The sequence below is a fragment of the Elaeis guineensis genome, chromosome 1, assembly GCF_000442705.2.
Source record: "Elaeis guineensis isolate ETL-2024a chromosome 1, EG11, whole genome shotgun sequence".
In the NCBI taxonomy this organism is placed as follows: domain Eukaryota; kingdom Viridiplantae; phylum Streptophyta; class Magnoliopsida; order Arecales; family Arecaceae; genus Elaeis; species Elaeis guineensis.
Genome location: NC_025993.2, coordinates 154,170,470 through 154,192,745, shown reverse-complemented (window position 1 = coordinate 154,192,745; position 22,276 = coordinate 154,170,470). Strand labels below are relative to the sequence as shown.

The 22,276-nt window shown below is 37.8% G+C and overlaps 1 protein-coding gene across 1 annotated transcript; it reads right to left on the bottom strand.

The window, feature by feature from the left end:
- Nucleotides 1-4,380: 4,380 nt before the first annotated feature.
- LOC105039111 (pyrophosphate--fructose 6-phosphate 1-phosphotransferase subunit beta) lies at nucleotides 4,381-21,884 on the bottom strand. The gene is made up of 16 exons (XM_010915114.4): nucleotides 21,565-21,884; nucleotides 21,286-21,447; nucleotides 21,008-21,129; nucleotides 18,885-18,938; nucleotides 18,620-18,726; nucleotides 17,858-17,963; nucleotides 12,675-12,738; nucleotides 11,916-12,004; nucleotides 9,725-9,856; nucleotides 9,434-9,604; nucleotides 9,211-9,326; nucleotides 8,830-8,941; nucleotides 6,622-6,706; nucleotides 4,969-5,013; nucleotides 4,795-4,863; nucleotides 4,381-4,701 (listed from the first exon to the last, which is right to left on the bottom strand). The coding sequence occupies exons 1-16, from the start codon at nucleotides 21,740-21,742 to the stop codon at nucleotides 4,625-4,627; spliced, it is 1,689 nt and encodes a 562-aa protein (XP_010913416.1). The 5' UTR covers nucleotides 21,743-21,884; the 3' UTR covers nucleotides 4,381-4,624.
- Nucleotides 21,885-22,276: the final 392 nt, after the last annotated feature.

Sequence of the window (22,276 nt, the reverse complement as noted above, 5' to 3'; positions counted from 1 at the left end):
AATTGAATAGTCAGATGTGATTTGGATAGCAGTTCCAGTCTTTTATACTTTTCTTTGATGAATATGGTTATAATTTGCATCATATGAAAATGGATCCAAATGGATTATATTAGATCTATTTTCACCCTAGTGTTGATACTGGTGACTTGGGATCAAGTCTCACGTTTCCTAGGCTTCTTCCTATCCTATTTCTCAAAAATGTGTTGCATTATTTTGATTCTCTTTGTTAATTATCAATGATTGTAGCTTATGTTCTGAGATGAGCTGTTTAGAGTAGCTTATGTTCTGACATGCTCAAATTTAGCTAGCTCAAGTTCTAAATAACTGGCTTGACTCCTTGTACCAGTCTTGATTAAGTTTAAAAAATAATAAATAGAAAGTAATTTCCTAGTATCCAATATTTTGATAATTCTTATAATAGAAATATATTTATATATTATGATTATTAAAGACAGCTTATATATGGGCAGATGTATATTAATTATAATGTTAAAATAAAATAGTGACAATTAGCTCGAAGTCTATATGTGAAGGACAATCAAATCTTTAAGAGGTCCAAGTCTTGCATGGTCTCTTAGATAGGATGACCTGTTATCTTCCTTCTGTTCACTGATTTGATGTATATGTTAAATGGAGTATGTAGAGAGGCTGTGACAATCTAAGAGCTAATCTGAAGAAGTTATAAATTGTTGTCTGGTTCGGTCAAAGTACTTGAGATCTTTCTAGCATATAAAGTGATATGAAACTAATACATGCATGTGCCAAGTCTTTCCACGCTTTTTGTTTAAAGAGTTTTGGCATCCTTATTAGATTAAGAGTTCAAATCCAATTAAATGAATCATAAAAATCGCCATCGGCTTATGATTAGCTCCTAAAGAGTTTATGATGCAAGAACTTGTAGTCTACATAGGTCGTAGGTTGGGCTTGGTCTAATGTCAGATACCGTTAAAAAGGGCTAGTTAAAGGGTGTTACTCGGCGATTTCATTGAGTATGGTGCGGTCTGTGGGGCTTTCTTTTAAAGGGAAGTTGGACTTTTGGTGGGCGTTTGCCATGGCTGATAAAGGGAAGGCCCGCAGGGACAGCGATCATTCCTTGCCGAAGGACATGGGCTCAAGCAATGCAGAGGCTGCCACGCTAGTCTCGATAGATGGAGTGCAAGATCTCACTAGTGGAGTTGGGGGAACTTCGGTGGTACTTCACGAAGGTCCTCGAGTTCTCAAGAAGGACATGGCGGTGGCGTAGAAGCAGTGGGAGAACATCCTTGTTTTGGTGCATAGCATTGACCGAAGGGTGCCATCAAAATGGGTAGCAAAGAAGTTTAAGGATCGGACTCAGTGTACAACGAGGATTCATGTTTTCGTAGGACATCCCGCGAGATATCAAGACGGAGTACTATCTTATATGTTGAGACAAGATCGTTTCGTTAGCGATTTAGTATTTCAATTGGGACATCTTGGGACATCATCTGTCCCAAGTGTTGAGACGGAGGAGAACGGTGGCACATTCCATTCCATGAAAAAAAGGATAGTCCCATCCTATGGGATTTAAAATCTTAGTGTACGATCTGGAGGCTTTCGTCCTGGTGGAAGACTACTATTTAATTTGGTTTCAAGTAGTGGCGACTGTGAGGTGGTTCTCAATGATGGGTCGTGGTTTGTCGTCGGACAACTACTGGCGGTCGAGTCGTGGGTGTCGGATTTTGTTTTGGGGATAAAGTAAGTTTGGAGAGTGGTCGTGTAGGTTCGACTTCCCAGTTTACCTATGGAGTTTTGGGACTTTGAAATGCTGAGGAGGATCATGACGAAAGCCGATAAATCGGTGGCGGTAGATGAGTTCATAGACCGCAATAAGAAGACTAGATTTGCACGGTTCCATGTGGAGTTTGACACAAGGGAACCCTTAAAGTCGAGGGATTTGGGGACATCAGAAGATCTTCTGGCAGGCTTTTATCTACAAAAATATTTCGGCCATTTGCTATTGCTGTGGCTGGATGAGGCATGTCGATGAGGGATGCTCATTCCCATTGGAGAAGATGGAAGGCGGTCGGTCGCTACAGTCAGAAAACCTCTTGTCTTCCCTGATGGTGGTGGAGAGGGAAGTGGGAATGAGCAATGAGCCAACCACTATCACCCAACTGCAGATGGGTTCGTGGATGGCGATCTCCCGGATCTATCTGCAACAATCGGTTAGAGCTTCGATGAAGCCCAAAGGAGTGGCGAACTCCAAGCCCAACTCCTTGGCCCCCACCTCCTCCCTATCTCGTCCCAGTTCTCCTCGACAAACGGAGAGCTCATCAAGGTCACATTGGACTTCGACGATTGGCAAAAGCCGTTGAGGTTGCCTGGTGGCGGTCATTGGTGAAAGCTAGGGCTGACTCGGATACTGTCTGAGTCAAGGTGGGTGAGTTCGGGTCTGGATTCAAGGTGCTATCGGAGTTGGGTCCGGATCCGAATGTTATGGAGGGGGGCCTAGTGGAAAGCCCAGGCTCCAAGGACCACTACATGGTGGAGGCGGTTGGGCTTTCCTAAAACAAGCTAGGAGCCCAGCTCGAGATGTAGACTCGGCCTCAACCTTAGGAGGTGCGATAGGCCTGACGGTAGATCAGGAAGCTAGACTACTCGATGAGTCTTCAATCGGTGGGCTGATAACTAGGGGGGAGGGCACAACCACGGAAACCGCGGCATCTCCGGCACCTGATGCTTCGTCGGATGGGGACCGACTTGGTCGACACCACCAACAGACGTCACTGACGAGGGAGGTTGCTTCTGGCGGTGGTGAGGTCAAGAGTAGGGTGGTGGATGCTGTCTCTCCTCGTGGGGGGTCTCTTTACCGACTGATGGGCAAGTGGCAAGAGCGGGGGACGACAAACGGACTAGAGTGGCTAGGGAGTTGAAGTTGCCACCGGCTGTCATGGATCCCTCTTCGATAGTGTTGAAGTCAGCAGATCAATTGGGAGGGACTGGCGAAACAGTGGAGTTAGGAGTGGGAGTGCCTATGGGCCATAAGGCAGTGGTGGGCTGGATCAAAGCAGCCCCTGTCCGTGGAGTCTAAGATGGGCAGCAAGGATGACCATGGGGGATGTGGAGATGGTGGTGCAATGTCAGAGGGTCCAGGTTCACCTTCTCCCACTATATTCTTCTATGAAGATTCTTATTTGGAATGTACGTGGAGCAAGGAAGCCATCCTTTTGCTCCATCTTTAGAAGAATTATGCAGCAACAAAATCTAAAAATTTGTGTCGTGATAGAAACTAGATTATTGGGGCCTAGCGTGGCTCATGCTCGTCATCGCTTCCCAGCCAATTAGGATTTCTATGCTATGGAGTCTCAAGGTCTGTTAAGGGGATTATTGTTGTTTGGCGAATTGGTGTTGTTTTCGTGGATGTGTTTTATTGTTGTAATCCACAAGTTGGTATCGTCATTATGGAAATAAATGGATTACCTAGCTCCTATCTGATGTGTATGCTAGTACTGAGCATAGGAAAAGGAAGATGTTGTGGCAGAAGGTGACCAACCTTATTGATCAAAGGATTCCTACGGTCGTAATTATCGACTTCAATTGCACTACTGATCCTGAGGATAAAAGGAGAGGCAGACCTTTTGTGGATGATGTGGGCTTCGGAGAATTTAGGAAGTTCTTCAGTCTTATGGACCTTGGCTTTGTGGGATCAAGATTTACTTGATGCAACAACTATCTAGATGCTACTAAGGCATGAGGGAGGATTGATAGAATTTTTGCTACGACTGCTTAAATCCAATATTATCTTATCTATCTTATGCACCATCTATTAATGATTGCCTCTGACCATTATCGTTGCTATTAATCTCGAAGATCTCCTCTTCTCATTAAAATCCATTTCGATTTGAAAAGTTTTGACTTTCTTACTCTAGATATTAAGAGATTGTTAAGAAAGTCCGAAGACTGTCTGTTCAAGGTGATGCTAGGTAGTTACAAGACTAAAATTAACGAAAAAGCATATATTAAGATGGAGCAAGATCGAGATGGATGATATATTTAAGAGGCTTGAGACTGTTAAAGACTCTATCTTGGAGCTCCAAAAGTGGGAGGATCATCAGAGAGGGCCTGTGAAGGCAAAATTGACTAATCTGAAGGGCTTACCATCCACCATCACTGTTTTCTGCCACAGCAGGAGAAACTCTAGAAGTAGAAATCCAAAGTGCAGTGGATGAAGCACAGTGGATTATTGGCGATTAAAGAAGGCACTTTGCAGGCTAGTCCATTTGCTTATTGGTAGAGTTCAAGTAGTGGGGTCAAAGAGGTAGAATTCAACTAATCGGGTTGGCTGAGGTAATAAGCCAGGTTAGATCTCACCTCGACCACAAAGGAGTGGGGCAGGCCGCAGGGGGCGGGAGGGGGAGGTAACATCAATAACATTGCTTCATAAATAATTCAGCTGGAATAGTTTATACCAAAACATCAGTCAACAAGAAATCAAATTGTATCCGGGACTCTACAAACATCCAAAATGTTATTATTCGCAATCTGAAAGACGATGGTCTGAACATACAGACTCAAAGACTTGCCCTCTAAAATGAGAAACGCACACTCAGTTTGAGCTTTTTCCTTCCCTCATAAAAAGCAGTTAGCAAAATATTGGAGATGTCTATGCCGCAGCTCCAAGTTCCAGCCGTAGAGTGTGATTGACATCATCGGATCCAGGGCCAATAAACTGAATAGGACCTGTGGAGAGGTAAACGACAAAGGGCATAGTTTAAAGCAATCCAGATCATACTGCGAAGCAAGAGATTTGGATCATGGAAGAACATAACATACCTGGGCTGATATATCTGTTCTTGAGCGCCCACTCATGACGAAAGGACGCAAACTTTTTAAAGGGTGCACCTGCAAAACATTGAAACAAAAGGAGTTGGTGAACTCAACAATAGAACATGAAAAGAGAGACAATGAGAGCCGCCTTTGGTGCGTTGGCATGAGCAGCAGATCTACCTTCAAGCTCCACCATTGCCTTCTTTATCACGGGCTTGAACTTACCTGTACGCAAATTCACACAAGTCGTTTAACTCACTCCATAGGAAAAAAGAAGAACACTAAAAACATTATTCTAAAATTGCTTCTATAATTAAATGTAACCAAGCATGCCATACATACTTGACGGACAATCTATTCCTGTGGCAGATTCTCAAACCAGATATGAGAAGGAATTTGACATCCTCATACCTCAAATATGCGAACTAATGTCTATCTTATAATGAATGGCACTATAAGAAAGGGGAAAGCAATAAAGAAATAAAACCCAGTAAAATTTAGTTGGCTTCAATTAATTACGGGAAAAAAAAACCAAATAATAAAGGGTATCGCAGCATACTGCTTAAGTATCTATATACACTCAATTTATCATAGCCACGCAGACCATGTACAGATAGTTGGACAGGCAATCGTTAATGCTCGCCATGCATCATAGGAAAAAATAAACATATGATTACAAAATGCCTAACTAGACTTAGTCCAAGACTTTTTTCTGTTGCTGATGCATTAAAAAATAAAAAAATAAAATGCCAATGTCATAATAAAAAAATCAAAAAGAAGTTTGATAATACAACATTGCCAAGAAATTGGCAAGCCCCCTGAAGCCACCAGTTTTCTCGCATAGAAAAGATGCGTTTATGCAATGCTAGTTACCCATATAATAATTATAAGTTGAATGAATCTAACCGGTACCCTAGTTGTGTGCAAGAAAAGCAAAAGATTTACGCATGCCTCTTTAATTCAGCTTTCAATAGTTTTCAGCCTGCAGTTACTAGTAACTGCTTTAGCACTTGAACATGAAAACTCGGAGAAGTTATCATCAAGCTAATTAGAAAGTTGTAAATTTTATCAATCTCCAAAAAACCAAATATCTGCTTCCCCATAAACAAACATACTTGTGTTCCAAACTTGTTTCACCAGAGGAGAATAAGAGAATTAGGCAAACAATCTCATTATGTTGCAAGAAACACAAGTTTAACACCTATCTTCCTGTAAACTTTCATCTTTTTGATATCACCCAGTCAAAACCATGTTTTTCCATTGTCCCCATAAAAGCCCAAAGTCAAATTGTAACGGAGTTGTGTTTGTTAATTTACATCATAAGAGAAAAAAAAAATATTCACATAACATTGGCAAAGAAAAAAGAAGAGGGGGAAGGGGATGGTTGGGGAAATAAACTTATGAGAATTTAGCATGTCAACTAAAATGAAAGGCATGAAGCTTCATCCACAGGGCACCATCAGATACATTGTTATATATAGCTAGAACTCCAGCTGCCCATGTTTCTCATCCACAAACATTGTACGTCTATTATATATGACAAAAACAGTGCTATGCATGTGACTGAAGATGATGGTATGGGATAAGAGAGAGGAGGGGGATGAGAATTCAGCCGCATGAGACTGGATAAAAATAATCCAAGAATTTATGGAAAAGTCAGGTCGTTGAAAGGCTGGATTTGTCCCCTAAGTGTTGGCAATGTAGTTAATAGTGCCGAATCTCTCAGCATGGGAAACCAGAAATAAAAGAAAGAAAAGTACAACAGAATAAGAATAGAAGAAAAGTTGCACATTCACAAAACAATAAAAGGAATAAGGATATTTTATGACATACCGTGTCTCCTCTCAACATCCATTAATGCAGTCAGTGCAGTTCCTCCAACAGTCCATTCCTCAACAGGAGCACACAAGTTACCCACCTAGAAGTAATGATGCCAAAAAAGGAGAGCATTATGGAACTTATAGAAATGTCCATGGAATATGTAGTATGTATTATTCTTACCAATAAATACATAACATTCTTATCCAATCAACATGGATGAAATTGCAAATGTGAATAAAAATATGCCACCATCATAATTAAAGCACAAGTCTTGTCGTTGGGAGCTTCTTAAAGTCATGTTCACAAAAAGCAGAAGGTTTACATTTGAGATGACTAATCTTGACAATATGAAGAATATAGCAAAATAAATTGGTGACAACTGTCATAAGTGTATCTACATCATGTAAAAAAAATAGGCATGATCGCAGAGTATGCATCATTGTCCAAATAGAAGTTTGGCCTAAACACAACTCAGTCTTGATCTAGCAAGCCGAAGCTATCACCAATATTGGCTCCAAGTCATGCATCAGATCTAGAACCAATCCGTTCACTTGATGGGTTGGATGTGTCTGGGTCAAGCAAAATTTTGTATGGTATTACCCATACATCATAAATTCCATAATAATACAAAATCAAGAAAATAGCAATAATAAATTGATGGAAGAATAGAAAACCAAGTAATAAATACCTGTACCTAAGATACCAAAATTAGCAAGTCCAAATAATAAATCCAAAAATGCATAACATGTCCAAATAATAAATCCAGCCTAAAGAGCAAGAAAATCAGGTCAAATCTACCCAAACCCAGATCTGATGCAATCTGGCTTCAGGTCAAGGATTGGTTTGAGACTTTTACTCATCTGGCTTCAGGTCAACAATTGGCTTGAGACTTAACACATACGCTTCTATAGGTTGGGTCAACACCAAGGGTAGCATCAGATCTGAGTTTTATAGGCAAGGATCAAATTTCTGAATATATTTTTGATAGGTAAAGACACGCTAAGAAGCTTTGCGACAAGATTAAGGTACCCCCATTTTGTATCATACTGTCAAATTCACTTTTCAACGAATTAACCTAGAAATCTTTCATAGCAAGTGAACATTCGTCGCTGAAGATACTTGTGTCCTAGGAAATGACAACTAGAAAATTAAAGTAATGAGTGGAAAAAAATTACGATAGTGAAGGCTGTGAAGCTAAGAAGTCATTAAAGAAAATATACAGTGTTCAGAATATAACGGAAACCAAATTCAAAGGAGGGTGAGAAAGATATCATCCAGGTAGCAAAATAAGATAAAAGGTAGAATCTAGATCATGTCAAATACATAGAGTCAAAATGGTACACTACTCATATAGAACAATGAAATTATTATAAGATGGCAACGATATTTCCAAAAAGTGCTAAATGAAGATAATGATAGGATTACACAAGTTTAGGCAGCTAATAGGGCCATATTCCATTCCTACCTCTACTATTTTGCAAGTCAACCTGCAATCAGAAGTTCAAGAGAAAAAATTTTGATGCAAGAAGTCCGAAATCCAGTGAGCTGAATTTTCACATACATCTCCAACATTGTAAAGTTAATCCAAATCTATGTTCTAGGAAATGGATAACATTGATTATGACATCAAATACTGTGCATATCGATCTTACAACCAAATGCAGGGAAGACAACTTAGTGAATGGACAAGCATTGCTTAGTTACCTGAAGTGGGAGCAGATTTAGGAAGTGGATTCAGCCGCAGGAGGGAAAGTGACAGAATTACAAAAATTTCTGGGAAAAAGTGCCTATAAGGAAGATATGAGAGAGATTCAAGAGAGGCCCTTAAGCAGGTGCAGCACCCAAGATAGAACCATAGAATTCTAGCCACCAAGGTACATTCTTCCATGCTAAAGATACAGTATAACATTCTCCAACCGTAGGCTTGCAGAAGAATTTTCATATTTACTAATCCTTCTTCATTAATTGAACTTCTTACATACATATGAAGAGTATGTTCCAATAAAGACAGAAACAGTGCAGTGAAAATGGCTATTTTCATGAAATGGTATAGCCAGGTTTCAGAAAATATGGATGCCTATTTTCATGAAATGGTATAGCCAGTTTCAGAATATATGGATGGCTGCATGAAGCAGATGAATACAAAAATAAAGAAAGAATATTATATGCAAATTTATTAAACTGAACAATAATAGATAAAAGGTGGCAAATGTAACATACCGAAGAAATGAGGCCAGTCTTTCCGGAGTGGAGAAGAGCTCCTGCACCACAACCCAATGCATAGCAATACATAGCATCAAAATTTGTTGGCAAACCACATCTTCCTTCATAACTGCCATTAAAATCCACATTCCAAAAATCAGAAGCAGAAAGATGTACAAAGGCACTTCTGTTGCATGGATTTAGAATGAGATTGATAAGAAGCTCCGAATCTATCATTACAAAATTTGCTAGAATAAGATTAATAAGAAGCACCAAAACTATCATTACAAAATTTGCAGATCAGATACATGACAGTTAAAACTAACAGAGAATATTTATTGTGGGACTCATAATAATTGCGAAAAAAAAAAAGGGGAATAGCCAGTGTATCATGGTTACCCAAAAAAGTGGGATTGCCCTTTAAATTGCCCTGCATATGTTCCCTCTGACTTTCTTTTATCCAACTCAGTTTCAACCATAGAAATAAGCATTTTTTCAGTTTCAATCTTGGCAACCTAACCATTTTGAATGAAAAGCCATAGTCAACAATAGGCACGACTCTTTGATTCACACAATTCACAAGGATGAGAAACTAAAGAAGAAACTTAAATACTTCAAGTACCTGTACATTTCCATGTGGATCTCTTTCTAACAACAGTTGTTCTTGGATTGCTTGGGGTAGAAATTCAAAGAGAAGCTGAGATTGATGGCCGAGCTTCTTTTTCCACAGCCCCGCTTCATCAACAACATCATGAGCTAAGATCTCATTTAGTTCTGCTATAAGTTGCTGAACCTGAAAATAGCAGAATACCATCATTCTCTAATGTAGTAACTGTCAATCTACTGATAAAGCAAGGCAGCTCCAAGGGGCCTTTGGAGCCAATCTGAGATTCGAAAGTAAAATATGGCATACCTCTGGAATAAAGTCAATCAAACCTTCTGGAATAAGTATGACTCCATAATTGTAACCAAGCTCTGAACGCTTGCAGATAATATCAGTAATATAGTCTGTGACATTTTTTAGTGTTTGTTTCTTGGCAGCCACCTGTTACAAATGATAAACTTCACATGATTGTTGAAAAAATAAAAAGAGATGCCTGATAAAATAATTGACAGGACAGTCATGAGCAGGCATTTAAAATCCATGAATGTGCATATGTCAAATGATTATTCACATAAGCCATGTACAATGAGCAACCACTCTTGTACTAATGCAACCACCAACCAGAATGAATTATAGAAAACAGTTAAAATGGAGTTCATCGGACAGATTGCATCACATTAGTCATTGAAACAACTTTTAGTGGGTGTCCACAAAGCAGAATTTTTAGGGCATCTATATACAATATAAAGGATCCAATAAGAGGATAAACCTTGAGAACGAAAAAAAAGAAGAATAACAAATAATGACACATAAAGATATTCATATACCCATTGTGAAAAGCTTTATGTAAGAATCAATAATGAAAATGGATTTTACCAACCACATCGAGAAGCCCGAAAAAGAGCATATTGGGCATTTGATGTTCATCAAGTTTTCCAAAACAAATTTTTTAGAAGTATGGCATCAAGTTTCAGCAAATGGAAAAAGAGAATATTGGATGCTCTGGATTACCATCCCAAAAAGGATGTGACCGTGATTCCTTTGTTATTATATTTCATTTTATTTAGCTATCTCCATTCCATCCCAGAAATGCAATTCCCTATATTGATTGGCTACACAAACATCAAAAGATCAAATGATATTGTCGCACTATTATGGTCTAATACAGACTGAATGACTTCATCAATAAATCTGGTACAAGAAAATTCGCCAACCTAAACATTATCATATTGCTTTATATTACAAGACCCTCATTTTAAGTTCGGGAAATGCTAATTAAATAATTATTCAGACAAACAATTTCAATGAACTGTCTCATAAAAAACATAGGGATTCAGCCATTTTGATAAGATAGAAAACCCTGATTGAAATACATGAATTCACTATTAGGTCAGACACTATGCTACCAAGTCATCACATGCATCATACATGCTGTAAATAGGGGGCTGCAAAGAAGCATCCAGTGCATAAAAGATCTATCTGTTTAGCATAAAATTGACGAGGAATGTCAAAAGTGTCACGAACCAGAAATCTGAGATATCAGCAAAGCTTAGCTCTCTGATCAATTAACAGGATGAATAAGAGGCAAACATGGGCAAAAGAAACTGTCCAACAAGGCATCAAGAAGGAATTGAGGTACAGCAAGTATAAATTAAGAACCAAACGATAACATTAAGAAATTGGAATTACAATAATCGCCAGCTTTGACTTAAATTGTAAATTATGTGATGAGAGCTTGCTACCAAGTATGGCAAATAAAGGGGAAACATTCTCAACTTAAATGATTTAGCCTACACAGTCAAAATTATGTTCGAAAGGTGGCAGCAAATAAGCCTTGAACCATAATGTGCACATGGACAAATATTTAGGTTAGCAAAAACACATGATTAGTATCAATAGACATATGCATGGATGGGATATTCACCAAGTTTTTGTGCAGCAACAATACATAATTCCACAAATATTAAGGGAAGCATATCAAAAAGTAACATCTTGTTTAATATTACAATATTCTAAAATTCTTATGAAACACATACAGTTTCAAATTCGCTGGTTGCAAAATTTTGTATCTTCATACATGTAAAAACATCACAGAAAATAAATAAGACTTGCTCATTAGACAAGTTGTGATAGTAATCAAAGCTTTATACATATACAGCATGCATTAAGTACAGCTTCTGAACTCCGGGAGCTTTTTCTATATATTGCATTTGCTTCACTTCAAACTGCCTACCCAAAAGTCTAGCAACAGTTATAAGTGCCTTGGATCAGGTCATGAGGTGAGACAGCCTCAAAGACACCCTTGTAAACATTGATTGGACCAATGCAAGCGTGGATACTGATGCTGAAAACTTGTGGCATAATAGCAGAAAAGGATTGTATGTTTTCTCCAACCTCATGAAGCATACGCTTGAGCAACTCAAGGAGTATCATGATGCAAAGTTAAAGATTCTCACATAGTTCACTTAAAATAAAATCTGCAAGAAAACAATAAAAGCACCTCTTCTCCAATGATAGTGATGTTTGGATGTGTTTGTAAAGCGCATTCCAATGTGATGTGAGAAGCAGCACGTCCCATAAGCCTCACAACTGCAGAAGGAATAAGAATTTCAAAGGTTCCTTACAAGAGCAAATAACTGGCTTGGCAAATATTCAGCACAAAAAACAGGTCATTTGCAAATAAGCCTGACAACATGAGAAGTGTTGCAAATCCACTTTCAATAGTTTTTTACTGCTGAAAATATACTGTTAAATGGAGTAAAAATCTTAAGGCATAAGCACAAAAAAAGATACTAATAGAATGAGAAATTTGAAATATATCAGAATGAAAAGACTAGCTACTAATATAAGCAGCTAAAAAGCACTGCAATTGCTTAATTAACTAGTTACCAAAGACTTGAATAACTTCCGCATGTAGTAGTTCAAATCAGCCCAGGCTAAGGAAAGGTGGGTACTCAATCCAGGCCTCAATGGGAATTTACCACCTCATATGATTCTGCTTTATACAAGTCATTGTCCTCAAACATTTCAATATGAGGTGTACAGCAATAACAATCAAGAACATAGACATAACCAGTCCTAACTATGAGACCATAAGTCACTAGCTATTCATTCCTATCAAGAAAGGTGCACCTGCAGTAATGCTGTAAATCAGCCACGAGCAGGAAGCCATATCTTGATAATGCTTCAGCAGCTAACACCAAAGCAGCATGAAAAGCACATTATTGATTTTGTAAATATCAATAATCAAGAACCTTACAGTGGTAATATTTTCCAGTAGATCGAGCATCTGTCATAACATTTCCTATCATTTCAGCATATATCTGCAAAGCAAGAAACAAGCCCCACAATATGCAGTTAGTAAAGACATCAACAATGTGACTCAAACACAAGAAGACAGCCATAAGCCTTGGATAGTTTTTGAACAGTTGAAGTAATGAAAAGTAAACCATGATAGAATTCGAGACAACACAAGCTGCACATGTCATGTGTGTGCATGCATATGCACATGCATCTGTAAGTGAAGACAAAAGCAAAGCAGCCAATGCCTTTAAGTTCATTTGCCACCAACAAGATGGAGGGGCTGAGGACCAGAAATATCACAAAGACAAAAATAGCAAGTATGAAATGCATGCTGAAGTGGAAAGAAGTGTGCTCATTTATACAAATCCGCTTCCTGAGAAAATTCTGCCTTTTATGCTTGCTGATACAAATTCGCCTCCTAAGAGCATGATGCCATTTTTAAAAGAGGACAATACTTAACAGAAGGCAGGTTATTGACAGGGACCGTAACTCTTACTTCTTTAATATATTCTCTATCCAGTGTTGTCAATCAAAGATGCAGAACTGCTCAGCATCCCAAAAAGAGTAAAAAAAGGCAAAAATTCCAAGTGTAATGAATAAGATTGCAAGGCTCAATTTAAAAGATTGATGATCAATCTCAAATTCTAACCACAAAAAATATTTAGTCAAGGTAATATATGGGAGAGGAACTAAAAAATATATTGGAACTTGCTGGATTACAGAACTCAATACCCTATAATGAAGATCTCAACTCAAATATCCTAGATTTGGTTATGATTCTTTAAATTCACTATTTGTGATGTTCAATATACTCTACAACTTCCTCCTCCTTGGCCTTAGAAGTCACACAAAACTTGGAAAAAGAAATACCGCTCTTAAATTATTTTTTGAAAATTAAAGCAAATGAATAAAAGAGGATGAGTCAAAGCATAATGATGAGGTGGCTCCATGGTGACTTGGAGCTCAAGTGTTCAAAATACAGAAACGGCCTTTCTACACGTGCAGGTAAAGCCCTCAAAAAAAAAAAAAAAAAAACTGCAATGGCCGGAGCCTCGTGCACTAGGCCACACTTTTTTCAAAAGGCAAATGAATAAAGAGACAAAGAACTACAAAAAGTGGGAATTTATATATAAAATGTCGTTCCATAGGGTTAGTCATACCAACACTCTAATACCAACCCAGGTCAGATCAGTTCAGTTTTCATTTTTCAGAGTTTAACCACTCTCATAAGCTACCCATCTCAACAATTCACTTGAATCTTTCAAAACAAGTGGACACCAAATATTTGAACTAGCCAAAGACCAATATGTTGCAGACATAAATGCAGAAGAAAATTAATAGAAGCCCAACAGGATATACGTAAGAATTGCAGATAAGAGCGCTACTAGTGACTATTTCACCACATAACAAAGCTTGAGAAAAAAATGGTAGCATTAGATAACAAACATGTTTACAAACTGAATCTTTTTTAAAAGATGATGGTAGATAAGTGGAATATCCAACCATAAGAACAGACTGGACTCGATTTCCATATTGAAAAGGTAAAGAGTACAACACTATTGTTTCCATCTAGAAGTACCTAGCTTGATCCTCTTTCCACCAACCTCTAAAAATTAAACCTCATACAAGTACTTTGAATTTGATCTAGCACAAATAGAAAAGATAACAATGTTGTTGAGATCAAGATCAGACTGAAAATCACAGAGGAAGTCAGACCGTATCAGAGAATTGATTTAATCATGGATTGTTAGATTTTTTTTCATATTTCTTTGAAGAACTACGATAAAATATTTTTTTTAAAAAAATAAAAAGAGTAAGTCAAAGGAAAGAGGAGAAATGTGATTATCAGTAAGAAATTTGCTCTCTAACAGCAGTGCTTAGCAATTTAAAAAAAAAAAAAAAAAAAAAAAAAAGAAAACTAGGTTGAGTTTGCTTAGCGATAGAAAACAAAGTTTGGCCCAAATGAGATTGTTTTAGGCATTTTTTGATCCAGGTCATGGATTGCCTAATCTTAACAACACACTTCTAGACTACTTAAATTTGCAATACATTAACCATGGTTGGGGCATTCATCCTAATCAACTAAATAATAAATCATATATTCACAAAAAAAAAAAGGACCAGTCTAGTATATCGAAGCTCTATCTATCATTAATTTGTAATATATCTACACACCACTTGTTAGTATATCAAAGTCTAGTATATGGATCGCCCAATTATTTCTATGCAACTGACAATGATGCAAAAAATTTCTATAAGCACACATAGTAATTTGACTTTGTACACACATTTTCTTAAGGCATTTCACAATGAAGCAAGATAAATAATAAGAGGAGGATCTAGAAAACAAAGTCTCAGCCCAACAACGGTATACAAAGTGCAGCTTTAATGGGAGTATAGTTAGAGCAGAAATGTATCCAAACTTTGCTACAAGATATTCACAAAGAAATACCTATTATTAGCTTGCTTCTATTACATAAAAAAAAAAAGGAAAAAAAATAGAGACTAATGTCTATGATGGATCAAATAAGGTAGGATGCATCAGAGACAAACTTATAGGGTGAAAGCCCATCATTTAATACCATTAGGAACTTAAAAATATAATGATATCTTACTGCATTGTATAAACTAAAGATGGTCAAAGAAGAGCACATGTGAATGTAGCATAAATAATGGCAAGATAAGACTGTTGAGGTGGATATGTGGTTAAATTGAAAAGAGAATATACAGCAAAGATAAAAATTATAGGGAGCAAAAAACATCAAAGATGGTTTACATCTGCCTAACGTAGGCCAGAGTGGCCCCTATGAGGAGGGTTCCCTAATCTTGGTGATCAAAAAAGAAGACACTAAAGAAAACTTGGAAGAACCCAGAAAACTTGGAAGAATGCTGAGAGATGATACAAGGTGGATTTCCTTTTAGGAGGAAGCAGCCTTGTACAGAAAAATATAGATTATGCCAACTCAATATTAACAATACAAGGTTCATTTTATGTGTTAAAAAAAAACATTCTATCTAGTCGATCATCATTCTATGATACCTCAAGCAACTATCTTCATCCCATCTATCCAAAGTCCACATAATCGATCATGTGTGATAAAATCTAGTTTGCAAATATTTTGTGACCAGCAAAAGACTTGCAACAGCCTATATAAATTGTTTTTATACTCTTAACCAGCACAACTTTGGCAACAAAAAATATACAATGAGACCTAAAAGACTAGTTGGCAAGTAAGGGTCTAATTGCTAATTATGAAATTCACACTCATACAACTAAGAAGCAACTCTTTGGAGTTTCTCAAACTTAAAAAGAGTCTATAAGAAGGTGGAATATAGGAAAATGCATCTGTTTTGAGAATTATAGTATAACCCAAACAGCCAAAAAACAGTCCGTTGTCATAAATTTGTAATAGTTTGATGGATTTTATCTAAGATCTGAAATTGTCATTAGCATCAACTTCAGTTGACCAAAACGAATCAGCTTCAGCAAATATGGTAGTTTATTTCCATACTTCAAGCTGAAATTTAGAGAAAAAAATAAAGTAAAGAAAGACAACAAGTCAAGAAAATAAATGAGGCATTCTTTTGAAATATTGTGTGCTCCTTATAACCTTTGAGTGTATTGGTTCACAGGTTTGACATTGGAACAATGAAAGAAAAATGACATACTAGAAATGGCATATCCTAAAAAAATTGTTAAAACAATTTTTGTTTCACGTAACATTTATGTGTTATACATGTTACAAATATCTTATGAGCTTTGGATTTTAGGATAGCCAACTTTAAAATATTTATTTTTCCTCAGATCTTTTAGAACACAACTTCATGATGCTTACAAATCCTCATGACTCATTCTAGAGTATATTTGGCACTCGTAGGGCTGAAACTCCATAACAAATACTGGATATTATTAAAACTCTAAAAGAGAAACATTTAGAAACAAGTTTGAGAGGGTCTGATTTAGGTCCATTGCACAGAGAAAACAAGGCTGACCAGAATACATGCTGGACTTTGAAGTTCACACAGGGTCCTAAGATGATAAAATTACCATCACCTTTCATGAACATGAAGGTCTTTCATGTATTGCACGTGGCCCCACCATGGAACTGAAGTTTCCTCTCTCCAGCAGGGTTTAGAGCCATATCAGAGTTGTAGGGAAAACTAAAAACCTTGGTCTTATCACTAATTGGTGAGTGTTTATTGTGCTTGATCAGATGGCAGTTGGTTCATTCTTTGACAAAGCACAAATGATTTGCTATTAATGCAATCATTCACACATCATAGCAAATGTAGCATGCATACTGCATATACCATCATCTGTTCTAGATCATAGTGACAATATTTTTTCATCTATTTTAACTATAGTTAATTCTTAAAAGTATAGATCATTGATACTCAGATTTGTCAGTTCATACTTAAAAAAAGAAGGAAAAACCCTTAGTAATTGAATGGTCTAATGCATTTGTTACCATCTTCATCTTGCTGAGCTGTAGAAACAAGGTGGGAGAAGACTCCAATAACAGAAGAACATAATTATGGAAAGATGGTTTATGACAATATCTACTTTTGATAACAATTAAAAAAGAATTAAAAGTTAAGCTGTGACTCCATTCTTAACTCTTTTAGAAAATTTCTAATAAAAAAAAAAGGAAGGAGATAACACAGTCACCTAATTCCGGCTATGCTCATTTAGAATATGCTCATCTGGTAAAGTTCTCTAATAAGTAGGTGAGTCAAAACTGCACCTAGAGCAGAAGTGACAGACCTGAGAACTCCAACTTATGCTATTCAAAATAGCACGGGCCCCAGATGTGAGTGAAACAAGATGACAGCTCATCAAAGAATATACATACATGCATGCATGCATGCATTCATACATACATGCGTACGTACATCCAGTAACTATAAGACTGTAACCATCGAACTGTATACAGAAGAAAGGCTACAGAAGTTGGCAAGCATATTGAAACTCAATCACAACTCACAAGCATCATGCCAATCAATTCAAACTGCTGGTTATAACAGGCAACCTCGGGCATGGATTCTCAAACACACACAGTGGAAGAAGATAACTATAAATTTATAGCATCAAGATATAGAAAGAGAGAGGGAAAAAGGGAAGGGTTAAAAAAAATTGACCTTGCAAGCTGTGTCAAATCCAAAACTTGCTGGAACCTCCTTGCATTTGAGATCTCCGTCAATTGTCTTTGGGCATCCAATAACTCGAGTTTTCATATTCTTCACCCTGTTTAATCACACAATAAAAATGGTGAAAAGTTCATATTAGGAACAATAAAAACAGAGAATTGGAATCAAGGTTTTACATCCCGGTAGACACAAGGTGTCCCCGCCATCCCGTCCATTCCCATGACAAAAGAAGACCAGGATGGGGTTAGGACTCCGAAACTCATCCATGAGGGGAGAGAAAAAGAAAAAAGAAAGAAAGAAAGGAAGGAAAGATGAAGAAAAAGAAGAAGTGAAAGGAAAGAAGAAAAAAATGAAAGAAAGAAAGGAAATGAGAAGAAAAAGAAAGAAAGGATAGAAGGAAGAAAGGAAAGAGAAAAAAGAAGAAAAGAGAAAAAGAAAGAAAGGAAGGGATAAGAAAGAAAAGAAAAGGGAAGGAAAGAAAGAAACGTAGAAGAAAAAAGAAAAGAAGCAAAGAAAGAAAAAGAAGAACTAAAGAAAAAAATAAGGGGAGACAGAATGATATATTCTGGGTCACATGACCGAGGTTCCCGGACTGCCACCGGGAGAGTAGGGCATCCCATTCCATAGAGAAATTGGGATACCTCCATCCCATGGGATTTAAAATCTTGATTGGAACACTAATATTACTAATTAAGCATGTGAAAAATGAATGAAATAGCATAGTCCACTGAAATGTGATTTCTAAGACTGTACCTGAAGTTTTCAGCAAGAAGACATGCATTGGTATTCGAGTCATCACCACCAATCACAACAAGTCCATCCAAATCGAGTTTCAAGACTGTCTCTTCAGCTTGCTTAAACTGATGCATATAAACATAAGAGACTAACAGTCAGTTCTGAAAAAGATACAAAATGATCAAAATGAATTTAAAATCACATATAACAGGGAACAAATGATTCATAATATGCACCACATTTATTAAAGATGTAATATTAGAAACATATAGAAAATAAGCACCTGTTCTGGAGTTTCAATTTTGTCCCTTCCACTGCAGATCATATCAAATCCACCCTATTTTTATATCAAAATCAAAAAATTAAAGTCAAACAATTTACTTCAAAATGAAAAAAAAAAATGTTGCAATTATAAGCTGCATAAAAGTTCATCACTATTTAAGAAATTGCTTGCATGAAACAAGTGCAAAAAGAATTAAGACATACTAGGTGTCACCCAGCTAGAACACCTGGCTAAATTATATGCATAGGCCACCAAATAGACTGTATCTAAACAATGAAATAACCGATTAGCATTTGTAGCATGGTAGCACGTGGTGCTGTATCATAAGAACCGCTAGCACAAATAGACAAGAACAGATATGCAATATCACTACAATTAATGTTATGCAACATTAAGATAGGCCAATTATGTTGAATAATGCAAGAGAACATTTGCTATTCTGGTACTCTGTAGTTTTACCTCGGTTACAAACACATAATATCTTTCTGTTACACTTTAATGGTTTATCTTTCATGCTAACTTCTCAAAGAATTTTGCTATGCAAACAAAAACTTTCACAATCTACAAGTATTTCCCTACATCTCCATCTGATGCATGATTATTTTTTTTCCACCAAAAACACCCATTAATTCACACATCTTCACTGTTTATTATCTAGCCTCTTTAATTTTCACAGCAATATTCACATGCCATGTCAACTTAAAACAATCATGGCAAGTCCCAAACCATGATTAAAAAGGTAAAGGTTTGCCATTAGGTAGACAGAAAGTTGCAAAAAAACATTTCAAACCATGAAATGGATCCCAATTCGATATTCACAATTGAAGTGCATCACTTCATTTATCTAGAGGTAGTCCTAAATAGAAATGCTTGGCAAATAAGAATTCACTAAGCCTATCAGAAAAAAATGGGATCAATGCTTGATGATTGTGGTTATGGTTCCAACACTCCTCGGAATAGTCTTTCCAAAGTGTATAATCTCAATGGAATACGAATCCAATTTATTCAATGATACTAAATGTAATTTATCTTATTCATAATTCCAGCTAACAAGTCATCCTCCTTTTGGCTTTTTTGCTCATAAATGTGTTAAGTTTTCTAGAGAAAAGCTATCCATTGACTGATGGCTTGCTGTTGTGCTTGTCTTGTTGATTGCTTTATGACTTCTAGAACCTTTTACAGATTGATCGGGTCAAGCAAGCTAATCAAGGTGATGGCTCACATCCCTTTTGCTTACAATACATCAAAATAAGTCTCCCAACTCGTAGGTAACAAAAAAATCTGCAGTCTTGTTCCATTTTATATTTATTTCAGTGTGCTTTCAGTCCTTAAACCTCCATGGAGTTACCAATAAGCCAACTGGGCATTCTAAGTTCTTGTGAAGGCCCAGATCTAGCCTCAGATTCTTATCAAATGCTGCATAATAAGTTTACCAACCATGTTTGCCACTTACAGTTAAATATGAATATAGGTTAATTCGGCTCTAGTGTACATTTAGGAAGAGCATTAGGTCGGATTTAGGACTGAAAACAGTGGAATTTCAGATTCCAGGACACAACGACCACTGATTGTCATTAACCATCACCAAGTTTATTGGAGGCAACTACATCTTATGGTGTCAAACCAACAGTGGGAAGCAAATCTCCTTCTACTTGATTGACTTCATAATACTTAGATACAATATTTAAGCACAATATATTACTTAAAAATCTTAAGCTTTACAGCCACAACTACTATTTGCACAGACTAATTCTATATCTTTGCTCAATTTTTTGTCTATTGAAACTTAAAGTTTCCGAAACAAAACTGATCAAGAAAGCTAAATATCTCTAACAGAAAAGGAAGAAATAAACAGAAGAAGAAGAAGTAGAAGAAGAAGAAGAAGAAGATATGACCATGAATACTCCTACTCCAAAGTAAGGTAGAAAAATTAGCATCATCATTCCTTAAACACAAATTTTTCATCCATAACATGTGTCTAATCAATGTAAGCATGTGTGAATAGTCCAGTAATTCAAAATTTAGGAGAGACCGGGGAAAGGGGGAAACAAACTGATCCATAAGCCCTGTAGGACAGAAAGATACGGCTGGTTAATCCAGAACAATTCGGAGGAGCAAGATACCTGATTTCTATAAGGATAGATGAACTCTGGAGTAAGCTCCACGTATTTGCATTTCATGATCCCTGCTGGACCTCCCTTGAATCCATACAGCGTGCTCCCCTTAGCCCGATCCTGCAAGTAATCTACCAATAACCACAGAAAAGAAAATTAAAAAAAAAAAAAGATAAATCAACAGATCAATCTAACGATCCATCAACAAAAAACACAAAGAAAGAAATCAATCAATCGGTAAGGGAAAAAAAAAATGCCCAAAAGAAACCATGAAAAGAAGCACTCACCAAAGATCCCAGAGATGACATTGTGCCCACCGGGAGCCTGCCCTCCGGAGAGCACCACGCCGACCTTAAGACTCCCAGCCATCTCGGACGGAGTGGCGCCCGTCGGCACCAGCGTGACCGATGGCTGACCGAAAAGATTAGGAAACAGCTTCTTGATCTCATCTGCAAACCATACCATCACAAGCATTACTATCAGAACACCAATCATCATCAGCCGCAGGTCGATCTACATAGATCCCAACCAAGAACCAAAAGAGAGAAACGACGGGAGACGGATACCGGGGTTTCCGGCGGCGGAGCTTGGAGGCCCGTCGACGATCTTGAAGGGTCCTCTGACGACGGAGGGGAGGGGAAGGGGGTGGTTAAGGCGGCTCGTCTGCACCTCGCTGTACACCGCCGTGAGGCGGCCGGGCGACCACCCCTTGCCGCCGTTGGCGAGGACGGAGTTCGCAGCCATCGTCGGAGATCGAGAAAGATCGATCTCAGATGAGATTAGAGCTAGCGACAGAGAGAGAAGGGGACGAGATACACCGGTAGGTATTATATGCTACACAGGGCTGAGGCCCCTTAAAGAATCCGGAGAGGGAGGGCGTGGGACCGACCGGTTAGGGTTTGAAATCGTTCTTGGTTATCCGCTATTTGCAAGGGTGCGACAAGAAAGGTAAGGGAGCGCGGCCCCCGCCTCCTTACGGGAACGGATCAAGGTCTCCTTTGGAACCCGGGGTGCACGCGAAACTAATGAACGAGGGGTCATCGAACCGAGCCAGCGAGGCCAGAAGATCTGTAGGTAGGTGATGTGGGGTTAGACGGTTACGGGTGAATCGGTGGGTGGCCGGTGGGTCCCTGTGTGGGTGGGATGGATCGCCGATTCTGACAGGTGGTCCATGGTATGGACGACGTGTAGAAAATAAAAAACCCGTCCTGATTAGAATCTTTATATTATATGTTAAATGGATTATGGTAGCATGTCCATTTCCAATGTCATCATCCC